The following is a 26263-nucleotide window of genomic DNA, read 5'->3' on the forward strand; positions in this document are numbered from 1 at the left end:
CGCGCAGTAAATGCTGGCTGACTGAATGCGCTGGGAACAGAACCTGATGACTCCTAAGGGCCCCTCCAGCATGACACTCTCAAATTCTGGGAATGGATCTAGATGCCGCCTGAATCCATTTCCACAATGAATGGGGCAGTGGGCCTGGGTCTGCAGAGCGCTCCTGAGCTCCTGGGAGGGAAGAACAGGAGAGAAGAAGTCTGGATGAACGTTTCTGAGTTCTCTTCTTCCCACACACCCTGTCCTCGCCAGGGCCAGCGGCACATCAGGACGGGGTAGGAGCCTGGAGCAGAAGCTGTCCCCTGCACGTTCTCTCGTCAGCTTCACTCAGCAGCAACAGCAGGAAGTGAGAAGCAGGCAGGGAGGCTAGCTGACGAGGACAACCGTACGACAAATTTCATCAGGCTTGCAGATAAGCCAGGCTCAAGAGAGAGCCAGTCAGCCCTGCACGTCAGCACCTCTCCGAGACAGCCGCGGGGTCAAGAAGCAAGATCCATCTCCCACCCCAAGTTCAGCCCAGCCCCGTCTGCCCAGGGACGGCTGCCACAATTCTCACAGTCACTCACTGCAAACACTCCGCTGCACAGAGACACCCTCACAGGGCAAGTATGAAAAATACCAAAGCAAATCAAAGAATACGGACAGAAAAACTAAACGAGCTTCATTTAGGCCCAAAAGCCTATCTTCCTGAGCTCCGGGCTAAGGATTTCTGGAATAAGGCTCAAAAAAGCACAGGCCATAAAGACGGATAAATACAACCCACTGCATAAAACGTAAAACTCCCAGTCAACAAAAAACACTACAAAATTCAAAGACAAGCCATTAACTAGAAGATGGTATCTGCTACATATAGAACCCACGAAGAGTGACATCCAGCATTTTTTTCTTTCTTTCTCTTTTTGTTTGTTTCTAAGAATAGAGAGAGAGGAAGAGAGAAGAGGGAAACATCAATATAAGAGCATGACATCGATTGGCTGCCTCCTGCACGACCCTCGCTGGGGATCGCGGCCACAGCCAGGCATGTGCCCTGACCAGGAATCGAACCAGCAACCTTTGGGTGCATGGGATGATGCCCAATCAACTGAGCCACACTGGCCAGGGCTCTAGGAAATCTTACAGGACTAGGTCAGAAAACACAGCCAACCCAGTGGGAAACTGGACAGAGCATCTGAGCAGGTATTCTCACTGAGGAGCAAACTCAAAGAGCCACTTACTATATATACTCAAGCGCACCTGCCATCAAAGAATGATTAACGCAACTGGAAGTTCTCTTTCACACCCATCAGACTTACAAAAGTTTGAAGTGTGGCCACCTCAAGGGGCAAGATGATGGGGAGCCACAGGAATCACAGGTGCCCACCCGTGGTGGATGAACTCAAGAGCAGTTTGGCCCTAGCCGGTTTGGCTCAGTGGATAGAGTGTCGGCCTTCAGACTAGAGTCCCGGGTTTGATTCCAGTCAAGGGCACATGCCCCGGTTGCAGGCTCGATCCCCGGGAGGGGGCGTGCAGGAGGCAGCCTATCGATGATTCTCTCTCATCATTGATGTTTCTCTCGCTCTCTCCCTCTACCCTCCTCTCTGAAATCAATAAAAATATATTTTTTTTAAAAAAGGAGCAGTTTGGCAATTCCTAGTGCAGTTGAAGACGTAAATGCCCTTTGACCCGGCCAGCCCTCTCTGGCACACACCCTAGGCCTGGGGAAAATGTGCACAGACAAGACGGAGAACATTTCGTAGCGGCACTGCAGCAATATGAAACTGCAAGACACACTAAATGCTCACCCAAAGGAGAGCGGACGAAAACTCAGGTACGTCCACACAATGGAATATCACCCACCCAGAGCGTCAACTTACTGACCTGGGGTGGCATGAAGCGACAGGGGACAATCCAGGAGCCTCGCGCTTAGTGAAAACGCAAACGGCAGAGGCGCAAGTCAACGGATGCCTACAGGTGTAAACCTAGTTATGACAACGTGGGAAAGAAAAACACCCAATTCGGGGGAGTGGTCACCGGCTGGCGAATGCGATTGGAGGTGCTCGACGAACTTCACCTGGAAGAATTACTTCTTTAAAACAATCTCAAGAGAGCATGACAACATGGTAGAATTCAAGGGAGCTGCGTGGAAGGCAGGCAGGCTTTCTTGGTGTGACTCTTGGTACCTTTCTCCGCCCTTTAAAAAAACGTTTCATTAGTAAAGTTTATTATAAAGCACAAAAATCACGTTAACATTTGAAAAAAAATCTACGAAAGACATATGGAACCTTTTACCACTAATATTCCAGCTTCAAAATCCCCATCAGCTATGAAAGAGTGGGCGATAAAAGGGGGCAAGTGTTCACACTGGGATAAAAAAAAAAAAAAAAAAAAAAAAGCACAGGCGAGGACGCCCACCTGGGAGACTCGGTCTATTATGAACTCTTTTCATTTTCCGAAAGGCAGCGACAGTTGCAGAGCAGCCGCCGATTGTGGAGGGAAAAAATACACACATCTCACAAGACAGACTTACCCACCCAACTTATTAAGCCATGACATTCCAAAAATAAAAATAGCTAGGCCCAGCCAGAAGGTCAGATATTTCTTAAATACTAACTCCCTGAGACATCAGGGAGGGAAGAGCTGCAGTAAAGCTCTCTTTCTCAGAATAGTCCACGCAGTCCGTCCGCCTGCCTCCTCGGCCCTCAGCACGGGGCCGAGGCTGAGCAAAGATAGCCTCGCGGCGGCAGCCAAGGCTGGGATCTGGCCCGCCCAGTCACAAATGCCAAATGCCCGATGCTCTCATCACGATAACCGGCTGTGTGACTTCGGACAAGTAAGTTACCCTCTCTGAGCTAAAATTCTCCAGTTGTAAAACTAGGCAGCCCTACCTCCCAGCCAGGGTGGCTGAAGTACAGAGGGATGTATCGGTCTGTCTGTCGGTCTGTCTGTCTATCTAGAACAGACACAGGAATAAAGTAAAAAGAATAGGCAGCATATACTTGGGGTTCAATAAACAGTACTAGGATTTGTGACTTTTTCCTTCCCTACTCGCATTTTCCCTGACTCTCCTCATTATGCTGGCACTGCCAGCGGTACTCAGGCAAGGCGGGGCACCTTTTCCCTCCCCGCCTCTGTAGGAAGGGTGCAGCCTGGGTCGATGGGAAGCCTGCTGGAATTGGGGGTGGCTGGCTGAGCCCCCTGGCCACCTAGGTCCATGGGGATAGACGCTAGGTATTTTGTTGTTGTTTTTTTTAATATATTTTTTATTGATTTCAGAGAAGAAGGGAGAGACAGGAACATCAACGATAAGAGAGAATCACTGATCGGCTGCCTCCTGCACACCCCACACTGGGATCGAGCCTGCAACCTGGGCATGTCCCGACTGGGAATTGAACCATGACCTCCTGGTTCACAGGTCAACGTTCAACCACTGAGCCACACTGGCTGGGCAACACCAGGTTTTCAGAAGCTCCTAACTCGAACCTGGTTGTGTGTCTTCTAATACAACAGCCTCAGTTTGAACATTCCTAAGAAGTAAGTAGCCCTGCTTGGACCATTCCTCGGGCTCGTTAACAGCAGCCAAACTGTTAACATGAACCCCCCCTTCCAAACGATGAAGCAGGTCAAAGAGAAAGGCACATGGGATCCCCCACTGGGATCTGGGGGAGCCTCTCACCTCCCTGGCCTCAGTGTCCGCCATGTGTAACCAAGGACAGTAATAGATGACACCCAAGTTCCTTTTCAGCACTCCACTCGCCCTTGTTTGTGGGGACGTAGACCAGTTCCCATGGCAGGCAGGCACTCACCATCTGCCTGTTCTAGACTCATTCTTCAGCATTTAAACATAATACCGGGATTTACACAGAGCTCCTCCCCTAAAGAACCAAAAACATCGCCACAAGGCAGCCCCCCTTTTCTAAATACAGAGACCCTAAGTCCCAGAGAGCGACCAGCCCGGGCAAAGGCAGGGCTGGAGCTGGCCTGAGAGCCAGGAGTCAGCCCCTGGGTGACACTCAGTTCTTGCCTTTGTGCCTCAGAACTCTGACCCTTTGTGCCTCAGAACTCTGACCCCCCTTCCTGCTGCCCGCCCCTCCCCGCCCCCCCCGCAGGAATGGCTGGTCCACACTCCCCTTCGACAAAAGGAAGTCACCTCCCAAGGGCCAGCAATCAGGCCTGCCATCTGTTCCCTAGGGAGTCAGGGCCCCGCCGCTCCTTCCATTATCCACAGCCTTCCATCCTGTCTCAGCTGATGAAGGCCTGTTTGCCTTATCACTTCCGATTAGGAGAGAAACTCTGCCAGGGAAATCAAAAACGCCGGCCGGGTGGCACTGAGCAGGAAGGGAATGCGTCTTTTTAAATTTTCTTAAGTAGCTTTAATCCACAAAACCCGTCCATTCGCTTCCACGATCTGCTCACGCAGGCACCCTCGCTCAGGCTGAGCCCGGCGGCAGGCCCTCCATCATGGGGAATTAGCTGCCTTCTTGAGCGAATGACGTTCCTGCATCCAGCAAGTGCCAGTGTTGAGCGGCACTTACGGCTGGAGTCCCTGCTTCCACGTAAGTGTCTGAGTGAGCGCGGCAATTTTCCTCCGCGAGAGACCTGTCGGATCTGGTCAATCAAAGGGCTGAGCCGTGCTGACAACCTGTTCGGGTTTTCCAGATCACGGAGGGGAGCTTCTGGCAGTGCAGAAAATCGAGCAAATGAGGAATTAAAGAGCAATTACAGAGCTTGTCTCCATCTGGCCAGCCCTGTGGCCCACAGGCTCTGAATTCCAGCTCCACGCCTTCCAAGCTCCGGGAATAAGGTGACCTCTCTGTGCCTTGGGTCCCGCATCTATTACATGGAGGTGGACCCCACCTGGACACGTTCCCTGGGTGTTTTGTCCCTCTGGGTGTTGGAGTTACATAGATACAGATCTGAAAACATTACAACTCTCATGGCGTATCACTCAGACCACAAAAACCTCTTCAGGAAATAAATAGATATTAATAGAGGCCATGAGATTAGCCAGAGTTCATTTGTGAAAGGTATTATTATTCACTAATTAAGACTAGACTGTAATGCAGGTGCCTAACGTGTCATTACACCTGACATACCACCATAGTGTCGTTCCAGGATGAGTAATTAGAGGAAGGATGATCTGATCTCAAGAGTAAAAGGACGCCCTTGGAAAGGAGCACAATAGAATCCTACCAGGTGAGAAGAGCCATCAGGAGAAGGGCGCAGCTCAGCTCATTAAGAAATGACTTTTCCAGCCCTAACCCGTTTGGCTCAGTGAATGGAGCGTCGATCTGTGGATGGAAGGGTCCCAGGTTCAATTCCGGTCAAGGGCATGTACCTTGGTTGCGGGCACATCCCCAGTGAGGAGTGTGCAGGAGGCAGCTGATCGATCTCTCATGGATGTTTCTAACTCTCTATCCCACTCCCTTTCTCTCTGTAAAAAATCAAAAACGCCGGCCAGGTGGCACTGAGCAGGAAGGAAATGCGTCTTTTTATTTAAAAAAAGAAATGATTTTTCCAGATATCAAATATGTCTCCCGTTGGGTTACTTATGGTGCTCAGCACCCACTCGCTGGAAAGGAGTCAACCACTGACTGCTGGGGTAACCTGTCAGCAGGTTCAAATCCTACAGCCTGTGCCATCTTCAATCCCCTGACATCCAGTTGGTCCCCACCCCCTTTCGTTTCCTGAATCTGTCCTCACCAAGTGGCCAGCGGCCTCCCAATCGCTCAACCCAAAGGCTACTTTTCAATCTTTCTCTTACACACAGTACTGCTGCATTGGACCAAATAGGTCATTCCTTCCTTGTGAAACCCCATTCCTTTGGCCTCCCCCACATCTGGCTCTCTGTCCGTTCCTCCTCAGTCACCTTGGAGGCTCCTCTCCCTCCACCCACCATCCCTCGACAGCCTTCAGTGTTCTGCCTATGCCTGAGAGATACATCTGCCCTAGATAAGCAACCTTACCTGACATTAGTTCAACCTCCAACTCAGCTCTCTCCCCTTCAACTCTATGGATGGATGCATGCATGCATGGAAAAATGAATGGAGGGATGCAGGTAGGGCTAGATGGAGGAAGGAATGGATGGAGGGATGGAAGGATAGATGGAGGGATGGATGGATGGATGCATGGAAGAATGAATGGAGGGATGCAGGTAGGGACAGATGAAGGATGGAGGTAGGGATGGATGGAGGGAGCTAGGGATGGAGGGAGGGATGGAGAGGTGGAAGGATAGACAAAGGGATGGATGGATGGGTGGATGGATGAATGAATAGAGGGATGGCAGTCTTTACCTATGGATTATTTTGAACTTAAACCAATAATTCCCCATGGTTCAAAGTAAAACATTCAAATGTAACTCAATGCTTTAGAGTCAGACCATAACCTCAGAGGTAAGAACTTGCCACCAAAACTCTGGGGCACCATAACTCTGTATATGGCATGAGCTGTCAGCAATATCTGCCACAATGGCCCAGGAGGCAAATCCAGCATGCTGTGGTGGCCCATTGTCTCAGAGCCAGCTCACAAGAAACCACGGTTGGACACAAGTCATGGGGGAGAGGAACCAGGCCAGGTGCCTCCAGCTGCTGAAAACACCCATTAGAGTCAGGCCCCTATTCCTGCTCTGCCTGGGGTTGGAGGCAGTCCCAGTGAGGCCTTTGGACCTCCATCCAGAGGGAGATTAATTTCCCCTCTCCTCACGGTAAATCCCAAACCATCAGCACCCTGCCTTTGCCTTTGTTTGTTTCTTTCTGTATCCAGGGAGTAGCGACAGCTGCACTGAAGACAGTGGCATTTGGGGCTGGGACTGTCACCCAGAGCAGCAGGCAAAGAAGCCCCGGGAGGGTGGTCTGGCAGAACCAAGGGGCCTGGAAGGGGTTCGGTCAAGGGTCTGCCTCCCATCTCAATGGCCATGGAAGCCTTGGGACCCCAGCCCGTTGCCACCCCCAATTCTGAAAGCCCTGGCATCCTCTGCACCAGCAGCCGGTGTGTTTACCAATATGGAAGGTGGCAACCCTCCAGGGGCTCTCAACATGAGGAAGGGAACACTGGGACCTGCCAAGAGAGTGCAGGGAGCAACACCGATCGAGGAAATGCCAGCAGCACGAAGAAACCTAAGGAACCAGAACTGCCAGCACAGCTCAGGAAACTCTCCTGCCTCTTCTGTTGATCAGGTACCTTGATGCTAAAGACTGGAGAGACCACGGTTCTTTTAAGAGAAACCAGGCAAGGGATCCAGCCTCTCACTGAACATCCGCGATAATCAGCTCCGGTGGGAGCCAACCCCTGCCTGGCACGGCGCACTTTCCACTTCACATCACCACCCACCCCGCGCTGCACAAATGATAATGCATTTACAGACAGCTGGGACTCTCCAGCCAGGGAGAAAATTTTCACCTAATTAAATAAAAACAAAGCAGAACACCAAAGCCTTTAACCAGTGCCAGAGAGAGAGAGAGAGAGAGAGAGAGAGAGAGAGAGAGAGAGAGAGAGAGAGGCTACTTGATCTTTTATGGACCTTCCTAGCCAGGAATGCCAATCAAGATGATTTTTTTCCCCTCAATGGATCTTTTAAAACAATCCTCTGTGCCCCTAATTGCAGATAACTTCTTAGGCATCAATAAGAAAAATGCTAACAAAAAGAAGAATGGATAAAGGAAATAAACAAGCATGTCACCAAAAATAAAGATGGCGAATAAACAAATGGACGGATGTACAACCTCTCCGGTAGTGAGGCAGTTTCAAGGCGAAATGCCACCTTTAAAAGCAATCTGAGCAGCAAAAGGTAAAAGGGTGGACACCATCACGAGCTGGCAAGGTGTGAGGAAACCGGTGCTCTCCTGCTACTGGTGAGGGGAGAAGCTGGTACCCGCTCCCTGGGACCACGTGGCAGGACTCAGCACTATCTGTTCCAAGCCTGCCTTTGGACTCACCCCTTCCCTCTCTAAGAATCTGTCTTTGGGAATATATAAATGCATAGAGAAACACAGGGAAGGCTTTTTCTTACCTTTACATTATCAGGTGTAAAATCTCTAAAGGACTTAAATACGTACAAGAGGGAGACGGGTAAATGCGATATGGCACATCCACACTACAGAATGGACAGACGTGGAAGGATGTCTACAGCGCAGTCAGCGGGGAAAGCAGGCTACAGAGCCACATGCACAGCCTGAGTCCCTTTTGTTTATCTCTAGAGATATATGTGATAATATACAGGCACCTGTGTTTACGCTTAGATCCGCAATGTCCTGGAACATACACTCTGGGAGAAGGAATTGAGAGGCCCTCAAAAAATACAGGTATATTGTCTATTGGTGTCTCTGCTTCAAAAGGAATTTCTTAAAATATCACCATAGTCAATATGCCTGGAGAACTTTTAAGAACAGCCAAGACGGTGGGGGAGGGATTGCCCAACACCACTCATCAACACACACACTCACACACACTTTCTCTCTCTCACACACACACATATACACACACACACTCTCTCACACACATACACACATAGATATACACACACTCTCTCACACACACAGACACACACACACACTCTCTCTCACACACACACACACACATATACACACAGATACACACACTCTCTCACACACACACACTCACACACACAGACATACACACATAAACTCTCTCTCACACACATACACACACTCTCCCTCTCTCTCTCACACACACATACACACATATATACACACACACTCTCTCACACACACACACTCTCACACACACACACACACACACACTCTCCCTCTCTCTCTCTCTCACACACACACATACACACAAAGATACACACACACTCTCACACACACACACACACTCTCCCTCTCTCTCTCACACATACACACATAGATACACACACTCACACACACACACTCACACACACACACTTTCTCTCACACACACACACACTCTCCCTCTCTCTCTCTCTCACACACACACACATACACACACATACACACACAGATACTGGCTCCTTTAAGAAGCAGAAGCCAACAGGGAAAGGTCATCCTACTCACCAGTGTTCAAACTATAAAAAGACAAAGCATTCCTGAAAACCTGAGAGAAACACGTCTGGGTAAGAGTCCTTTTACACAGTTATGAAACCAATAGCCCCAGACACTGGCCCAAAGAAAAGATAAACATTTCTTAAAACTCATTAGGAAACCATTTGCAAACACCTGTGGGTGGCTGCTTCTCACTCTGGGAAGTTGCCTTGGGGCTATTCTCCCTTTTATTATTCCCTTTCGGAACACGAATATATTCTACAAAAGAGGTTATGAGCCACCTTTCCACGGTCACGTCTCCCCGCCCTCCTGCCCATGAGAGGCCCCACCCCGTGGCCCCTGCGGGAGGCCCGGGGGCTCCGACCCCGCTTGGGGCTATGAATTGAATGTGTCCTCTGCGAGGCGTGTAGCCTGCGTCTCCCGGGCTTGCCTGTGCTCACTGCAAGCCCACAATTTCGGTCACTGGACTCTGCGCTCCTGGCTCCTTCAGGTGGCATCGGGCCACGCTTTCTGCTGGAAGACAGAAGGGCTCATTCAAGGGCGCCTGGAGAGAGCCGGAGTCCGGGGCCCAAGGCTGCTGCCGGGGTGTCTGGTCGCCAAGGTTTCAGAGTTGTCCTCGCAACCAAAGTGGGTGGAGGGTCATCCCACAACCCACCTCCTGGGAGAGGGGGCGGAAATTAGATGTTTTTAATGTTGAGCGAAAGGAGCCAGACGCTCTTATTCTTGCCAGTTCAAAACCAGGGAAAAGTAATCTCTGCTACTGGGAGCCAGGATCTGCAGTGGGGGGACCAGGCGGGGCACAGGAGGGCCCTGGGGCGTTGGCAATCCTGTTCTTGATCCGAGCCCTGGTTCCCAGTCATGTTTACTTCATGAAAATTCACGGAGCTCCCTACTCAACATCTGAGCAATTCTCAGTATATATGTTAACTGTCTATGAGAAGTTTACTTAAATAATTAGAGGAAATGTTTTGAACGGGTCCGTTCCAGGTTCAATCTCTCATTTTCCCTCTAGGGCCGGAGCCACCAGCAAACCCACTGTTCCAAGTCACGCCGAGTCCAAATCATGCCAAGTGACCCGCAGGGGGCTGGCAGTGTGAAGAGAGGGGAACGTCCAGCACTTATTTTTAATTGATTTGCTCACTTTCCCCTAATACCAAAACAGTCCCACCCCTTTTCCCCGGGACCCAAAATGGCATCGGCCACACCCTGGTCAGCCCCAAGCATGCAAACCTCTCAGGCCTGGCCCGAGGCTCTGCGGTCCCAGCCACAGGCCTCCGGGAGGCATTCAGAAAAGTCCGCACGGCTGCTCCAGCTCTCCTTCCAAAAAGCGTCTGAGCCGGGGTGGGGCTCCCCTCCTACAAGTCATGCCTCTCTCGTCACCTTCGGCCTCTCTCCCCGAGTTCCTCTGGAGTTCTTGGCTATCAGCGGTGTTAGGGGTCTTCAATGAACTTTTCCAAGCCGTTCGTTTGAGGGTTCCCCTCCTTTTTTTTTTTTTTTTAAGTACAAAAGGTTTCTGTTTATCTTTGACAAAAAGAAAAATGTAAAGTTTATAGAAAATGCAAAGCAACGCAGAATGATTTACATTCGATGAGCCCACAAATTGGGCAACTGAATGCGGGTCTCTGGCCGAGGCCCAGTGAGAGGTCTGATCTCCCTTGCTACAACCACTCCTTCAGAAAGGCCCTGCCAAGTCACCAGCACCACTGCCCAGATGTTCAGGGAGGGGGCCTCAACTCCGGGAAAGGAAGGCTGGTCTTAGCTCACCGGGAAGGCGGCTGCCCCCTCCGCAGAACAGGGAGCAGGCGAGGCAAACCCCCCAGCCCAGGGGAGTCTGGTTTTCAGAGCACTCCAGTCATCACCAAGGGTGTCAGCCCACATCTGTATGCTGCACCCTCCCAGCCACTTGGACTTGTCGGGCACCGCAGGGACCATTATTCCACGCGATGCTCTTACAGCATTTCATTCGAGGCCAGGTTGGTAGACCACGCATTTGTGTTCTCTACACAGATGCATCACATGGCTGTTGAGTACCATTCTGCCTGTCTGTCTGTCTGTCTGTCTCTCTCATCGTCTCTCTCAGATCAGCTCATTGTGTTCCCACAAAACAAACACTTCCGTCCAAACTTCAGGGGAAAGCAGCTCAATCTCCTGACACCTCCCCCACTCCAGGAAAAAAATCCCGAAGTTGGTGTAAACACGGGAAGGCCGGTGTAAAGCTCAGACTCCAGAGAGCAGGGGGCGGTGAGGTGTGAGTGGAATACCTCAGGCCACAGTGGAACACGGGCCAGGCCCAAGAACCACAGAGCCACAGTCACAGATCCAAAGATCACACCAGCAAAGCCTGAAAAAGAAAGAACCAACTGAAGACTTAAAAAAAAGAGAAAAAAAGTGCCTTTATTAAGGGGGGCGGGGGGGAAGTGGAGCCAGCAAGCCTGGCCGAGCATCGGCTCAGCCTCCAGACCCTAGTAGAAGCACACAAAAATGGGGAACAGAGCCACGAATGGCTTCTGCCTGGGGGTGTCAGCAAAACGGGTCAATGGGAGGCAGGAAGATTTCAAGTAACAACCCCTGTCAGCCACTGGAACCCCTCAACAGAGGAAAAGCCTCAAAGACATGTCCTTGAGGGTTACAATCGGGTGAGGGGAGAAGAGAACAGAATTTGCAAAAGCAAAGCTCCTCCTTGTGAGCAAGCTGCCAGGACGCGAAGGGGCCCCACGAACAAGCACATAATTTCAGGAAAACGTTTGTTTTTACCGAACTTCCCTGTGAACCAGGCACGACTCCCCAGTACGTCCTAACGAACAAGAAAGAAGAAAGCTAAGGAACATTTAGAAGTCAAAACATGTCCCAGAATGTCCACACACATAAATAGGACAGCATTCCTCTCTCTCGGCATGCCAAACAAAACCATCGATGGGCGAGCCAAGGCACACACGACTTCAACATTAGCACGACTTTTTTAATGTCAAAATCAACACGACTTCAGAACTACAGTGGAGAGATGAGGATGTAAGCATCACACAGAATCCCATTCTCCGCCCCCAAGCACCAGGGTGTTTGTTTCTACCTTTTGCATGCCGTTCTTTTATTCCTATTTCAAAATTCCCAGAAGTTTACATCTTTAAACGGAGGTAGAGCACTCAGAATTCCTCACCTCTGGTGAATACGGAAGAATTCCTAACCTTAGACTGCAGAAGGAAGGCAATCTAAATCTACTCGTTAAAATCAACAACAAAAATGCAATTTCAGGCAGCTCCACAGACTAGGAATCACAACGCCAGTGGCGGGCCCCACGCAAACTTCTCTTTGCAGCGATGCCAACGTCCACACGGCATCCCTAGGGAGTAGCTTTTACCCCCATTTGACAGATGAAGAAAGGAGGTTAAGATGACAAACCAGTCAATGAGACTAGGTCTACCTGGCTCCCCAAAGCACTCTTTCCTACCTACCACCACCGTGTTCCCCAAACAGCTAACACAGGGCCCCTTCTCATGAAGAACACATAAGCTTCAATTGCTATAGTTCTCTCTCCACCCTTTCAAAGTCATGATTGAGTACTGTTGGAATAGCAGACCCCCCCCCCCCCGCCGCAATATGCAAATCGTAACTTAATTATCCACCTGAAGTGCTGGGGGACCGTCCAAACGTGGAACAGGTCTACACAGACAGCCGCTGTATTCTCACTGCTCAAACACCGGAGCCAGTGCTCTCCTTGACACCGCACTGGGTCCGCAGAACGCGATATTTAATACCTACCCGTCACCCGCTGCTGGGTAAGCATTCATTCAACTAACCGGTTCATTCATTCACCCAGAAAGAACTTCCTGGACACCTGGTGTACGCAGGCTGTGGGAAACGTAGTTGGAGCACGTTCAAAGTCTACCGTTGACCAGAAGAGAGGAGTGGGCACCTACATGAAAGCTGGGGTTAAAGGGGCTATGAACGCCTCAGGAAAGTTCTAGAAAGAAAAAAGGACTAGGAAATGGGAGGCAGGAATCGCTGAGGAGGAAGAACGTGATTCTGGGGAAGCATCGAGAAATGCCTCACGGGACTGTTTTCACCCAGGCTGGCTTTGCAGGGTGGGTACAATGCAGACCTGCATTCCAGGCGCAACATGAAGCCAAGTGGAGGCGCGAATGCAAAAGGTCACGAAGACCACCAAGGGATGGACGGCTGAGAGAAGCTTTAAACGCCAGACTAGACGATGGAGTTTGGACTTGACTCTGCCCACAGTGAGAAACCAACACATCCGTTTGGAGCAGGGGAGTGACGTGAGATGAGTAAGGGCTCCAGGTGGGTCAACCTGGCGGCCCTACGTCGAAAGACACTGGGGTAGGCAACCGTCAGAAAATCCAATCTGGAAGCCATGTAAACATTTGAGGCGCCTATTTGGGAATCAAGGAGTTGAGCCTCCCTTCACTAACTCTGACATGTACTCCCCCTTTAAACAATAAGTACTACGAAAGGCTGCTCACACTTAAAAGAAGTAAAATAGGCTGAGTCTCTGACTATTTGCTGAAGGAGGAGACACCCGGCCATCAATCTCTGGCTCTGGAAAACAGCAGATGGTCATTTTGGCAGCGGATCCGCTGTCCTAGTTATAGGTTCTGCTCCGGCTAATGCTGCACTCTGTCTGTAGTGCTTCAGCCCGCGCCATGGAGCGAGGTGCAGGCAAGCCCCACAGGAGCCATCCAGGAAGCTACCCTGGGATAACGCAGACACACACCTACACCAGAGTAGATTCCATTATTCAGTCTCCAGTGCTGGTGGCATTTTGGGGGAGTCCTAAGCACTCTGTAAACAATTCTGACCGGTTTCCTTCCAACCTTCAAAATCCACAAGACAACCAAGGAGAAAAAATAGCAAGGAACAGAATCAGAGAGCAATAGAAGTGGAAAATTCCTGATTCTGGTGGCGGATTTCTGGAAAAGGACTGCTCCGTAAGACAAATAAAACCAGCTATTTGAACACTGGTTTTTCCTGGACCTGCCTTTTGATGAGCTCCTTTCTTCAATAACAACACGGGAACTCTTGCAGGATATCAAGTGACTCATAGCATTTTCTGCATGGATTCAATTTCTGCTAGTTTCTGTAAGCAAATCGATAACAGAGTGAATGGCACCAACCCCACTCATGAAACAGCCCGGGAGGGATTATAATGGGGGTGGGAGACCCATTCTTTCCTGCAGCTTCATTGCATCCTCCCTCGTCCACTTGACCCCTTTCAACAGAAACCACTGCCAGGGGAAAGGCCCTTCTATCTTCTAATGCAGGCGTCCTCAAACTATGGCCCGCGGGCCACATGCGGCCCGCCGAGGACATTTATCCGGCCCGCCGGGTGCCGCTGCCTGTCCTGCTTAGCAGCCGACTCGTCCCGGGCCCGCAGTGCGCATAGGAATTTGTTCATAGTTTTTTTTAAAAACTATAGTCCGGCCCTCCAACGGTCTGAGGGACAGTGAACTGGCCCCCTGTTTAAGAAGTTTGAGGACCCCTGTTCCAATGGACACTAATTTGGGGGGTATGTAAGGGGGAAATAATGCAGGACCATCTCCTGTACTGTTTTCCTTACCCTTCTCATCAGCCCGGTGACTGCGATGGCCAACCAACCCTGCCAATGCACTCTGTCTAAAGCCTTGCCAGTGAGGACGGCCCCCAAGCTGTGGCCTGAGCAGTCCTTTGGGAGCATTTGATTTCATGAAACAAACAAACAAAAAATCAGTCTCAGAGCAGAACAGGGAGTTTCCTAGGAGGTGAGGCCAAGATAAGGAAATGAACTCCTCAGGAAAGTTCTAGAAAGAAGAAAGCAGAAGAAGCCACAGAAAGGAGTTGGAAGGAAAGGATGAACATTACAACAGTACAAAACCCATCACACCGGACACCAGGAAGCAGGATGAAAGGGAAGGGGTGTACCTGGCCTTGACCGCAGGGTGCTGGAGGAGGCAGGAAACAATACAGTGGAAGGTGAGAGAATGGTCAATTGAAAGAAATAAAAACACTGCATAGACGATATTCATAACCAAAGTTGGAAGAGACGGCTCTAGTCTCCACAGCTGTATTTCTGCTGCACAAACATGTTTTTAAAAATAACGCCTCAGTAGAAAGAGAAGTCCAAGCTGGAAAGCCTACAAGGAAAACAACGCCTCACTTCTTCCTCGCTCAGCACAGCTTCCTGCAGAAACAGTGAATAAGGACGATTCATTTCTTAGGAAGACAAAACACAGGCCTCAGTTCTCTCACTGTGCTTATTAATATTTAGCCAGTTAAACACGCGTCTTTCCCAGTTACCGTGTACCAGCCCATAAAGGAGACTGGGACGCACACGTGCGCGCACACACACACATACACACACATTCATGTGCCGCACGTACACACACACACACACACACACACACCATGCAAGTGTGTCATATATGCACATGCACACACACGCATACACATACACTGAATGTTCACTCTTTATCACCCCCCAGGATTGGGGTTCCTACGAATTGTCCATGTACTTACAAACCCAATCTTGCAACAGGCGCATTGAAAGCTCTAGTCCCTAATCATGACCAACTCCCAGGGGAAACAATCTCAGTGCTTCAGTCTCTCTCTCTCTCTCTCTCTCTCTCTCTCTCTCTCTCTCTCTCTCCAGATTATAAATCACTCCTTCTGTTTTTTGAGACCTGAGGAGGTCCCAAGAACCCCACCCTCTTCAGTGAACCCTAGAGCTGAGTGAGCCTTGTCTTCAACTCCCAGCCCATTCCAATCAATAGCACCACCTCGGTCCAGTCTGCATTTTCAGGCCTCAGAGTACACACACAAATGGCTTTTTGAAAGAATAAAGGACTCTACCCCAATTTGTTTACCAATTCTGCCTGGTTTGTATAGCCAAGCTTCTTTACAACTGGCAAATAACATGCCTCACCCCAAAATATAAACGATAATTACCATTTATTGAGAGTTCTCCATGTGCTAGATGCCTTTACAAACATCTAATATTTATAACAGCTTTAATCAAAGGACTCATTAGCTCCCTTTCACCCATGAGGAGTGAGGAGAGGAGGGCAGCTCAGGGAGGTAAAAAACAGCTCTGCCTAGGGTAGCGTGGAGTAAGCGAGGATCTGGGATTTATACCAGGTCCTACACTTCATTTTCTCTCCTGTGGATTCTTTCCTCTGGCCACAAAAACACAACCGCGGGAAACCCAGCAGCCTCACCCCCTCCGCCCAGCCCCTGCAGAACAAGAAACCTGCATGTCAGTCCACCTGACCCTTCCTCCCACAGGTTTCCCAAAACAAAAAAATGTCCTAGGATTTTACAAAATCACCGGTCTGCAGAGGCAGCAAAGTGACTTCCAGTCTTAAAGATGCACAAGCATCTCCCCAGAGCCGACTATTAGGGCTGATGCAGCTCATAAAACAGACCATAAAACCATTTCTGTTATATGAGTTCTGTGTTTTCCTTCTCCAGAGGCCCTTCGGAGATGCCGCCCGCAGGCCTGTGGTCCACCCTCACCCAGGAAAGCCTAGACTTGCGTCTTGCCTCTTCCCCTCCTCGCCCTTATCAGAGACTCAAGTTCGTACAAAGGAACATCATTAAGTAGCCTCGTCCACCAGATCTCAGAAGGGTCCCAGGAGCCGGTTCTAATTTACTTAAGTGATTGAGATCTCTGTCTCCCAGTTACTCAATCCTGCAAGAACAGCAGCCAGCAGATATAATTGCAAAGCAGGTAGGCTAGACTCTCCAATCGGCCCATTCGGTGCCAGCAAACCTTGCAAATTACAGGGTATAAATTTAGCTGGGTGGGTCCTGACACACATTCCTGCAAATTACATGTTCCCTCGCTCATAGAAAGTGCATTAATTACTTCGGGAGCAGGCCCTACTTCCACTTACACCCACCTTCCCAGAGAGCTGCGAGCAACTCAGAATCATCTCCGAAGATTAAAGCATAAATAAATAATGCCTGGTGAGGAGGTAGAACTTTTCCAAAGCGCTTGGCATTAGGATGGTTAACTTTCTCCCTGCAGATGGGGAGAGGATCCCAGTGTGGTGTTGAGGTTGGACCCACAGGAATGAAGACCCAAGCAAGGGGCTGGCAGGGCTGCAAACTTAGAGCAGGCGATGCTGTCCCAGCAGCACCTTTCTCCCTCTCTTGAGCTAAAAGTGCTGCTTCTCCTGCAAGAGGGAGAGGGCGGCAGGTGGGTACAGCAGGGAGGGGCCGCAGGAAGTGAGGTCTGGATCCCCGGCTGGAGCCCACCTGGAGATTTCACCCTGGTCATGTGCCGGGCACTGACCTCACACACAAAACCTGCATCTTTACGGGACCCTTCACTACACACACCCACACGCAGGAGGAAGGAAGCCGTGCCGACTCTACAGAGGAGGAAACCGAGGCTGGGACAGTAAAACACCTTCCCAAGGTCACTGATCAGAGACCTGTGTGATCTCAAACTCACGCTCTTAACCCCCAGGACTGCAGTACCTGCTGAGGGGCAGCCCTTCCTCCCTCCCGCCTCAGTTCCTCAGGGCTCTGCTTGGGGAAGGAGACAACACCACACACGACTAGTGCCTCCTATATCCCGGGCACACGGCTCAGGGCTTCACCAAGGTCTCATTTGATTCTCAAAACAGCTCTGGGAGGTGTCCCAGCCTCTCAACTGTCCTCACGAGAAAGCCAAGGCTGGGAAAAGTCAAGATCAGCCGGCTGGTAAGAAGCAGAGCCACAATTTTAACGCATCTCCGTATCTCCTGAATTCAAAGCCTTCCCCTCTCAAACTGAGATCCTACTCTGGGAGTTAACCAGAATTCTGATCATCCTGCAGCCTACATGATCTGGGGAGAAAAAGGATGTAAAAGATCCAGTTGCTGGGGACGAGGGAGAATATCCAATGGAGCTCCCACAGGGTCCCAGGGGAGAGAGCGAGAGGCCACTTTCCAGTCTCAGCCCCATGGACTCGGTGGCGGCCTTTTGTTTACAGCATCCACATCTGCTTTAGTGCAACCACCTCTCCTTCAATGGCTATGATGTAACAGGACCATCATCAGGGGTTCTACAGGCTCCCGTCAAAAAGAGAGACCACGTGATCTAAGATGAACTAAGACGATGCTCTCCCGGAATGTGGCTCTTGAGAAGAGGGGCAAAGACTCTGACAGCACCCCTTTGCTTCCGAGAGCAGGGAGCGGCAGGACTCTTTTCACATAAAACCAAATCTCTCTGATGCCACTTGGTGGGGAAAGCTCACAGGCCTCCTGGCGGAAGGGACTTTCCTCCTGGCGGCAGGAAAGCGAGGCTCAGAAAACACAGGTAACACAGAAGAAAAGCAAAGCACAACTTCCAACAAATCCGAGTGTCGCCTGCGCTTACACAGAAGAAGGGCATTAGAAGAGAAGGTGGCTGACTTCCAGAGGGGACACGTGCTCACTCCCTCAGCAGAGACTGCCTGGACCAGCCAGATAAGTTCAGATCAGGCTTGGCTATCGCAAGAGCGGCTTGTCCCAGCCAGATCGCTGTCACGTCACATCTAATATTGATAGGACACTTCCTCTCAGTAATAATAATTTGGTGGATTAATTAAACTTGGAATTCCTCAGCACTCAAGGTTACGGCCTCAATCCCGACTTCAGGAAATTGCACATTCTTTGTCCTAATTGGAAATGTGTATGGTTTTACCTAATAAAAATGTCTATGGTAACCTAATATCACATGCAGGGTAACTCTCTACCAGAGAGCCCATAAATAAAGTTGACACCGTTGTATAGGAAATGGCTGTCCTTACACAAATAAACGTGTAGGATGGCTGTGAGCTTCTGAGGCATAAACGCCCCCTCATCACTTAGGTGGTCCCTCTCTGATTCTTTTCTACTGAAAAGTGGGAAGCAATGGGGTAGGTGTGCCATCGGGGTCCCTGGCCCAGCTAAGCAAGCCAAGATAAAAATTATGTGAGAGCCATTCATCTGGAACAACCTTCCTGACCTCCTGGGACCTGTACTGTGATGTGAGGCTCACCATCCTGAGGCCAGGTGAGATGCTGGCAGACCCTCCCCAGTCTGGGAGGGGCCTGATGCCTGGATTGGGAAGACCCAATGTCACCCTGGGTGGATGCTAAGACAAAGAGCCAGACATAAAAAATAAAATAAAATAAATAAAATAAAATAAAATAAAATAAAATAAAATAAAATAAAGGCACTAGGAGGAGATGTTGCTACCTTGGGGTATCCATGGGGTCCTTTGAAATGATCTCTCCAGTCAGGGCAGTAACGGAATAACGCAGTACTAGCTAACCTAGTTGTTAATGGAATGATAAAGATGACTCAGGGAAAAGTGACAACTTCTACCAGGCCCCGGCCCCCAGGAGACAGGGCTAGGTAGCTGTCTGCTCCTGGTCCAACTTGGGGGGCACCCATGGGTGGGGAACTTCTGGGAAGTTTTCTAGAAATGACTACAGGAATACACAGATAATAGCTAGAAACATGTTATCCACAGTGATCCTTATAATAAACAAAAATGTGGAAACAACACCAATGTCCCCAATTAGGGAGTGGTTAAATAAATCATGGAACATCTGGACAGAAGTTAATGCAGTCGCTAAAGCTGGTGTGGAAGACCTGGTGGCCAGAGGAAGGGCAGCCCAGTTAAAAGGGAAGCTATGTGGTTTCAGGAAATCAATTACTATTAGACTAGACATCCTAAATTCGGAGACAAACAACATGAAAGCCTACTGTTCCCATAATGTAGATTACAGGAAATAAAGCTAATAAAAATTATATTGAGCAATAGAGTTGGGGCAAAGGAGACTGAAGATAAACTAACATAGACATGTTGTAGAGAAAAATGATCAGCATGCGCAAAATGAAAAAAGGTTAAAAACCATACACTCACACATATAACACATCTGAAGGATAATGCACCAATTTTCTTCAGAATGGTAGCATGACTGATGATTTTTGTTTTCTTCTTTTTGATTAACTATTTCTTTAACAACAAAATGGCAGGAAGAACAGCAATAAATGTTATTTTTCAGAACATTAATGGGGGTGAAGACCACCCCAGAACCAAACTGTCACAGGGTCAAAGTAAGTTGAGCTTTGACTGAAAAATCAAAGATATTTTCAAAATTTTACTAAACTTAATGGGGTGACATCTATATATATAAAAGGCTAATATGCTAAGTGTCCAACCATCCAACCAGTTGCTATGACATGCACTGACCACCAGGGGGCAGACGCTCAATGTAGGAGCTGCTGAGCTGCAGTGACTTGGCAGCGGTGGTTCTTGGGTGACACACCCTGAAACCAGAATGGAGGGAGCCCGATTCCTTGCAGGGCCACGTGATTCCACCTTCGGCCGTGGGTTATGTTGTTGCTGGGGCACTGTTGGCCCCGAATCTGGTTTATTGCACACTTGCGTTTGCGTTCCACACCTTGTACAACAACTTTGCAGAGTGCCCTATCGCAATCCGAGACCCCTCAGGGGATGTCGGAGAGCAGGTTTTGGCCCGATCCCCACAGGTCAGACCGAGGGACCCCACCTGCCAGAGGGACCCGCTCACTCTGCAGACACCGGAGAGGGACTGAGAGAGGTTGGCTCCAGAGCGTGTCCAGCCCCTCTCGCCCAGTCCCACCCTGCCAGCCACCTTCTAATTTCCTTTCAATGTGCACAAATTCGTGCACCGGGTCACTAGTTGGTTAATAAGATTACATAGGTTTCCAAGGGTACAATTCTATGACACCTCATACTGCATTGTGTGTTCACCACCCACAGTCAAGCTTCTTCTGTCACCATATATTTGACACCCTCTTCCCTTTACTACCTCCTTCTCCCCATCCCCTTTCCTTCTGGTAACCACCATACTGTTGTCTGAGTCCAAGAGATTTTGTTTGTCTTGTTTGTTCCTTTGTTGCTTTCTGTTTTATATCCCAATATGAGTGAAATCATATGGTTCTTGACTTTTTCTGTCTGACTTATTTTGCTTCGCGTGATATCCTCAAGATCCATCCGTGTTGTCGTAAATGGTAGTATCTCATCAAAGATATTTTTTTATCAAGAAACTACACATTAACACATATATGGAACTCATTATTTATTTTTTAAATAATTTTTCATGTTTTATTTTATTTTATTTTTTATTATTTTTTAAATATATTTTATTGATTTTTTACAGAGAGGAAGTGAGAGGGATAGAGAGTTAGAAACCCTACTGGGATGTGCCAGCAACCAAGGTACATGCCCTTGATCGGAATCGAACCTGGAACCCTTCAGTCCACAGGCCGATGCTCTATCCACTGAGCCAAACGGGTTAGGGCTATTTTATTTTTTTAAAATATATTTTATTGATTTTTTACAGAGAGGAAGGAAGAGAGCTAGAAACATCGATGAGAGAGAAACATCGATCAGCCGCCTCCTGCACACCCCCTACTGGGGATGTGCCCGCAACCAAAGTACATGCCCTTGACTGGAATCGAACCCAGGACCCTTCAGTCTGCAGGTTGACGCTCTATCCACTGAGCCAAACCGGTCAGGGCTGGAGCTCATTATTTAAATAATTTCCCCACATAATCTTTCTGTTCGAAGTGGCATCTAAGTGTGTGACTTGGCAAGGTAACAGATACATTTCATTTCAAACATGTCTCAAATCACAGAACGTTATGGACTTATACCTGATCGGTCAGACACGGGGAGACAACCACCTTGTCCTCAGAGTCATTTTCCCCCCTCCAAGCTCTCTTTCCACCCAGAATCTGGTTTTCAGGGCAGTTCCTGATTGAGAAGGTACCAGTGAACAGCTAGAACAGAGAGCCCTCAAATCTGGGTAAACCAGCTCGACCACTTCCACAGCCAACATTCTGGTGGCAAGGGCTCCACTAGACGTGATCGCCCACATCTGGGCCTCACCAGGCCCTGCCGCCTCGGCTCAGGCTCTAATTTATCCCCTGCCCCCTCCCTCCAAACTCGGGCCCTCATCCACTCTGCCTGGACCAGTACAGCAGCTTACCCCCAATATCAGGGACCCTGCCCAAGCTCTGCCCCCTGTCACTTTTCACACAGAGGACTGATTATGTCACAGTCTCAGCTTCATGTGTCCCCAGCTCCTACATCCAAAACCTGACTGGCTGAAGACCCTCAGCCTGTAGGACCGAGATCCCATCTACCTTTCTACTTGTGTCATTCAGGACAATCCCCTGTGCAAACTAAGTCTCAGACACCCCACGTTAACTCTCATTCTGTAACATACTTTTCTTTTTCAAGGATATTTTCCCATTGATTTTTAGAGAAAGTGGAAGCGAGAGGGAAAGACAGAGAAAAACATCAATGTGAGAGAAACACATGAATTGGTTGCCTCCTGCACACGCCCCAACCAGGGCCCAGGCTGGGGAGGAGCCTGCAACCAAGGTACGTGCCCTTGACTGGAATCAAACCTGGGACCCCTTTGGTCCACAAGCTTATGCTCTATCCACTGAGCCAAACTGGCTAGGGCTGTAAACATACTTTTTAATAATATGAAATATTTCAAATCGATAAAGAAGTTCAGATTTTAACATAATAGACTCTCATGTACCCAAACCGCCTCCCCCGCCCCCAAATTCACAAACATTAATATTTTGCCCATTTTTCAAAGTTTGTTATGTGGGAAGATCTTTAGTAAAAGAAAGTCATGAAAACTGTAAAATAAAACTCAAGGCAGATATTCTGCTAATATGGCAAAAGAGGGATCACACAGAAATAAATGCACACATCGTTACGGGTCCTGAAAAAATGTATTTGCCACAGTTCCTATCTTTTTTAAGGAATAAAGTACGAATGAAAAGGATGGTTGAGAGCACCCTACCACCCATCGTCCATTCTCTTTCCACTTTCCCCAGAAGTAACTACAATCCACGTGTGCCTCTTCTTCCCATGATTTCTATTTTTACCACACATATGTAACTCAGTTGTGCGTATTTCATATATGTAATTATGTATATACACACATTACATATAACAGATAGATAGATAGACAGACAGTCCCATTTTGGGTGTTCTGAAATAAACCCAGGTGGCATGTACCATACAGATCCTTCCTTTGTCCCACTCTACATTTCTTGAGAGGCCTATCCACGTTGGCGTGAAGGTATAGCCCAGTGGTTCTCAACCTTCCTAATGCCGCGACCCTTTAATACAGGTCCTCATGTTGTGGTGACCCCCAACCATAAAATTATTTTCGTTGCTACTTCATAACTGTAATTTTGCTACTGTTGTGAATCGTAATGTAAATATCTGTGTTTTCCGATGGTCTTAGGCTCTACAGCAGCGGTTCTCAACCTGTGGGTCGCGACCCCTTTCACAGGGGTCGCCTAAGACCATCGGAAAACACAGATATTTACATTACGATTCACAACAGTAGCAAAATTACAGTTATGAAGTAGCAACGAAAATAATTTTATGGTTGGGGGTCACCACAACATGAGGACCTGTATTAAAGGGTCGCGGCATTAGGAAGGTTGAGAACCACTGGTAGCCTATTCACCTCAGTTGCCACATAGCACTCACTTTATGACAGTGCTGTCATTTATTTACTCAGTCCCCTGAGATGGACAATGAGCCCATTCCCCACATTTCACTACTGGATACAGAGCTGCAGTGAACATGCTCAGAGGCATCTCCACGGGTACATGCAGGACCTTCTGGTGAGCAACAATGCTGGGTCCACAGGACACAGGGCTCAACCGCCCTGGATACCGCTGTGCCCAGGGCTCCTCAGGAGCGGGTCACTATGGTCGCTGGTTCTGGACTCTGACCACTGCTGACTGAACCCAAGGGGGCCATCGATCCAAGATGGGAAGACATGCATGATATGGCCGGGGAAGTCGAACAGGGGCCCCCCATTCTGCCCTTGGAGTCTTCAGGACACAGGGTGGCCAGGGAGCAGGGAAGCTGAGCTGGAGGAGCCTGAGGGAGACTTGGGGCTGCGATGGCCTGGACACCAGGGAGCAAGTGGGATGGGGACACAGCAGGTGGGCATGCAAAGGGAAGCCGGGGACACCCAGCAGGAGCGACCATGCTGGGTCAAGACAGATGGGAGAGGCTCTGGCTCCAGTCCAGGCCCTGAGGCGCAGCCCTGCTTTCAGGTCATTTACGGGTAATCTGGCTGACTCATCAGACAGGACAACCTTCAAGGCTCCATCGAGGTCACACGGCCTTCCTCAGTCCAACCGATGGCCCCGCTCCCCGCCATGCTCACAGCATTTCCTGCACCTCTCTGACGATGTGTAACTCTAGTACACCCAGCCCTGTGCTATCCCGTTAACTGACTCCAAGCCTGCCCTCTGCTCGGGTGTGTAAGGCCCCCTGGGGCACCCACATTCTGCCCATATTCTGACTCCTGTACAATGCCAACTGCAGGGCTTTGCACACAATCAATGAGTGTTTCATAACTGAATAAGAGCTGTGAGCTCCCTAAAAGCAGGGGCCACATCGTCCCCATTTTCATCATATACCCAGGGCTTTCCAGGGCTGGGCACAGAGTAGGACCTCATTAAAAGGTCCTCCTGAACAAATGACTGGCACGGGGGATCCCATGAGCAAACGCATCGGCCTGAACCACTCTCCCAGGACTCATACCAATGACCACATTTCAAAGTGGAGGTGACCAGGCCGAAGGATCATTCATCTCCCTAAAGACGCTAAGTGTCAGCTAAATTGCTGTATTTAATAGGGCCTGACTTCGATGGGCCATTTTGAACAAAAGCAATAACTGTTCCAGTAATGAGCCTACTTTAAATTGCTATGACTATTACCACACTAAGTCCAAGGGCTTCCGTGAACCATCAGACCAAGGCTCCAATCAGAGATCTGCCACCTTTACAAACCACGAGCCAATCCTCTCCAGAGGTTCATTCTCGGATTGTTTGTTTTTACTGATTTCAGAGAGGAAGGAAGAGGGAGAGAGAGATAGAAACATCAATGATAAGAGAGAATCATTGATTGGCTGCCTCCTGCACTCCCCCCACCAGGGATTGAGCCTGCAACCGGGCATGTGCCCTTGACCAGAATCGAACCTGGGACCCTTTAGTCCACAGGCCGACACTCTATCCACTGAGCCAAACCAGCCAGGGCTCTAGGATTGCTTTTGCTTGTTTTGACCTGCCCACCCCACAGGCTCTAAAGGGATTTCACACATCAAGCCGGCTACAGAGTGAATATGCTACGGCTAAGGCTGGTGGGAAGACCTCAGGGAATCAATGCATTATTAAGTGTGTTTATTCTATTTCTTGGATGCATCCAATACTTGTTAGCCCCTGGGAACGTTTGCAAGCATCAAAGATGACCGAGGGAGGGAGAAGGCCTTTATCTGCCTCGACAGATTGTAATCTCTACCAGACAGGTGAACAACAGGCACACACTTACTGCAATTGGATGACACAGGAATGGGCACTACCAAAAACCAGCTGGGAGCTCTTCATTCAAAAGGAGTGGGAAACCCGCCCTTGGCCTCAGTGATTCTGGGCACAGAGCAACAGGAAGTGAGAGACAGGGGCTTATCAGGTAGGTCCACGCTTACACATGGTTCGCCTTCTTCCCGCGAACATCCCTGAGGTCACCTGGGTGAGTCGCCTCCCTTCTGAGAATGACCTCTGCAGCCATTCCTCAGGTGATCAGTGCAGAGAGCAAGTGGTAAGAACGTGAGGTCCAGAGTCAGACACACCTGAGCTCAGGACCTGGCCCCACTGCTTCCTTCCTAGCTGTGACTCCTGAGCAGGTTACATGATCTGTTGGGGCCTCGGCTTCCTGGTCTGTCACGTGGGGATCGGAAAAGCCGCCACCTCATACAAATAGCTATCATTTTTTGAGCACCTATCAAGGGCCGTTATGCATGCTGAGGGCTATATGTGCATTGCCTTACTTCAGCTGTCTGTCATCCTTTGAGGTGAGGACATTATTATCCTGGTTTGCTAGATGAGGAAACGGAGGCTTAGAAAGGGTGATCCTATATTCCCAAGGTTACACAGTGAGCAGATGGAGGAGCCAGGCCTTGAGGCAAGGCTGCCAAATCTCGGCAGTTCTTAGCCTCTATCCTGGGATGTTGGGAGAGGTTGAGTGAAACTTTAACCCAAAATGTATTAACTGTTATTGTTTTATTTAGTATTATTTATATGTGCTGCTTCCCCTCACCGTGCTCCTTGCCCTGGCCTTTTTTTTTTTTTTTTTTTAATATGTTTTTATTGATTTCAGAGAGGAATGAAGAGGGAGAGATAGAAACATCAATGATGAGAGAGAATCATTGATGGGCTGCCTCCTGCACG

The 26263-nt window shown here is 49.3% G+C and overlaps 1 protein-coding gene across 3 annotated transcripts in view; it reads right to left on the minus strand.

Annotated features, from left to right (window-relative positions):
• LDLRAD3 (low density lipoprotein receptor class A domain containing 3) overlaps positions 1 to 26263 on the minus strand; it is a 189821-nt gene that overhangs the window by 128241 nt on the left and 35317 nt on the right. Inside the window, exon 1 of one of the 3 annotated variants that reach the window (XM_080688383.1) lies at positions 10227 to 10360. The exons of the other annotated variants lie outside the window; for them this stretch is intronic. Coding sequence (XP_080544509.1) covers positions 10227 to 10281 — 55 coding nt within the window. The 5' untranslated portion in view covers positions 10282 to 10360. Of the gene's footprint in view, positions 1 to 10226; positions 10361 to 26263 lie in introns of those variants that run through there. 3 annotated transcript variants of the gene reach the window in all.

This window comes from Plecotus auritus (assembly GCF_963455305.1).
Source record: "Plecotus auritus genome assembly, chromosome: 9".
NCBI lineage: Eukaryota > Metazoa > Chordata > Mammalia > Chiroptera > Vespertilionidae > Plecotus > Plecotus auritus.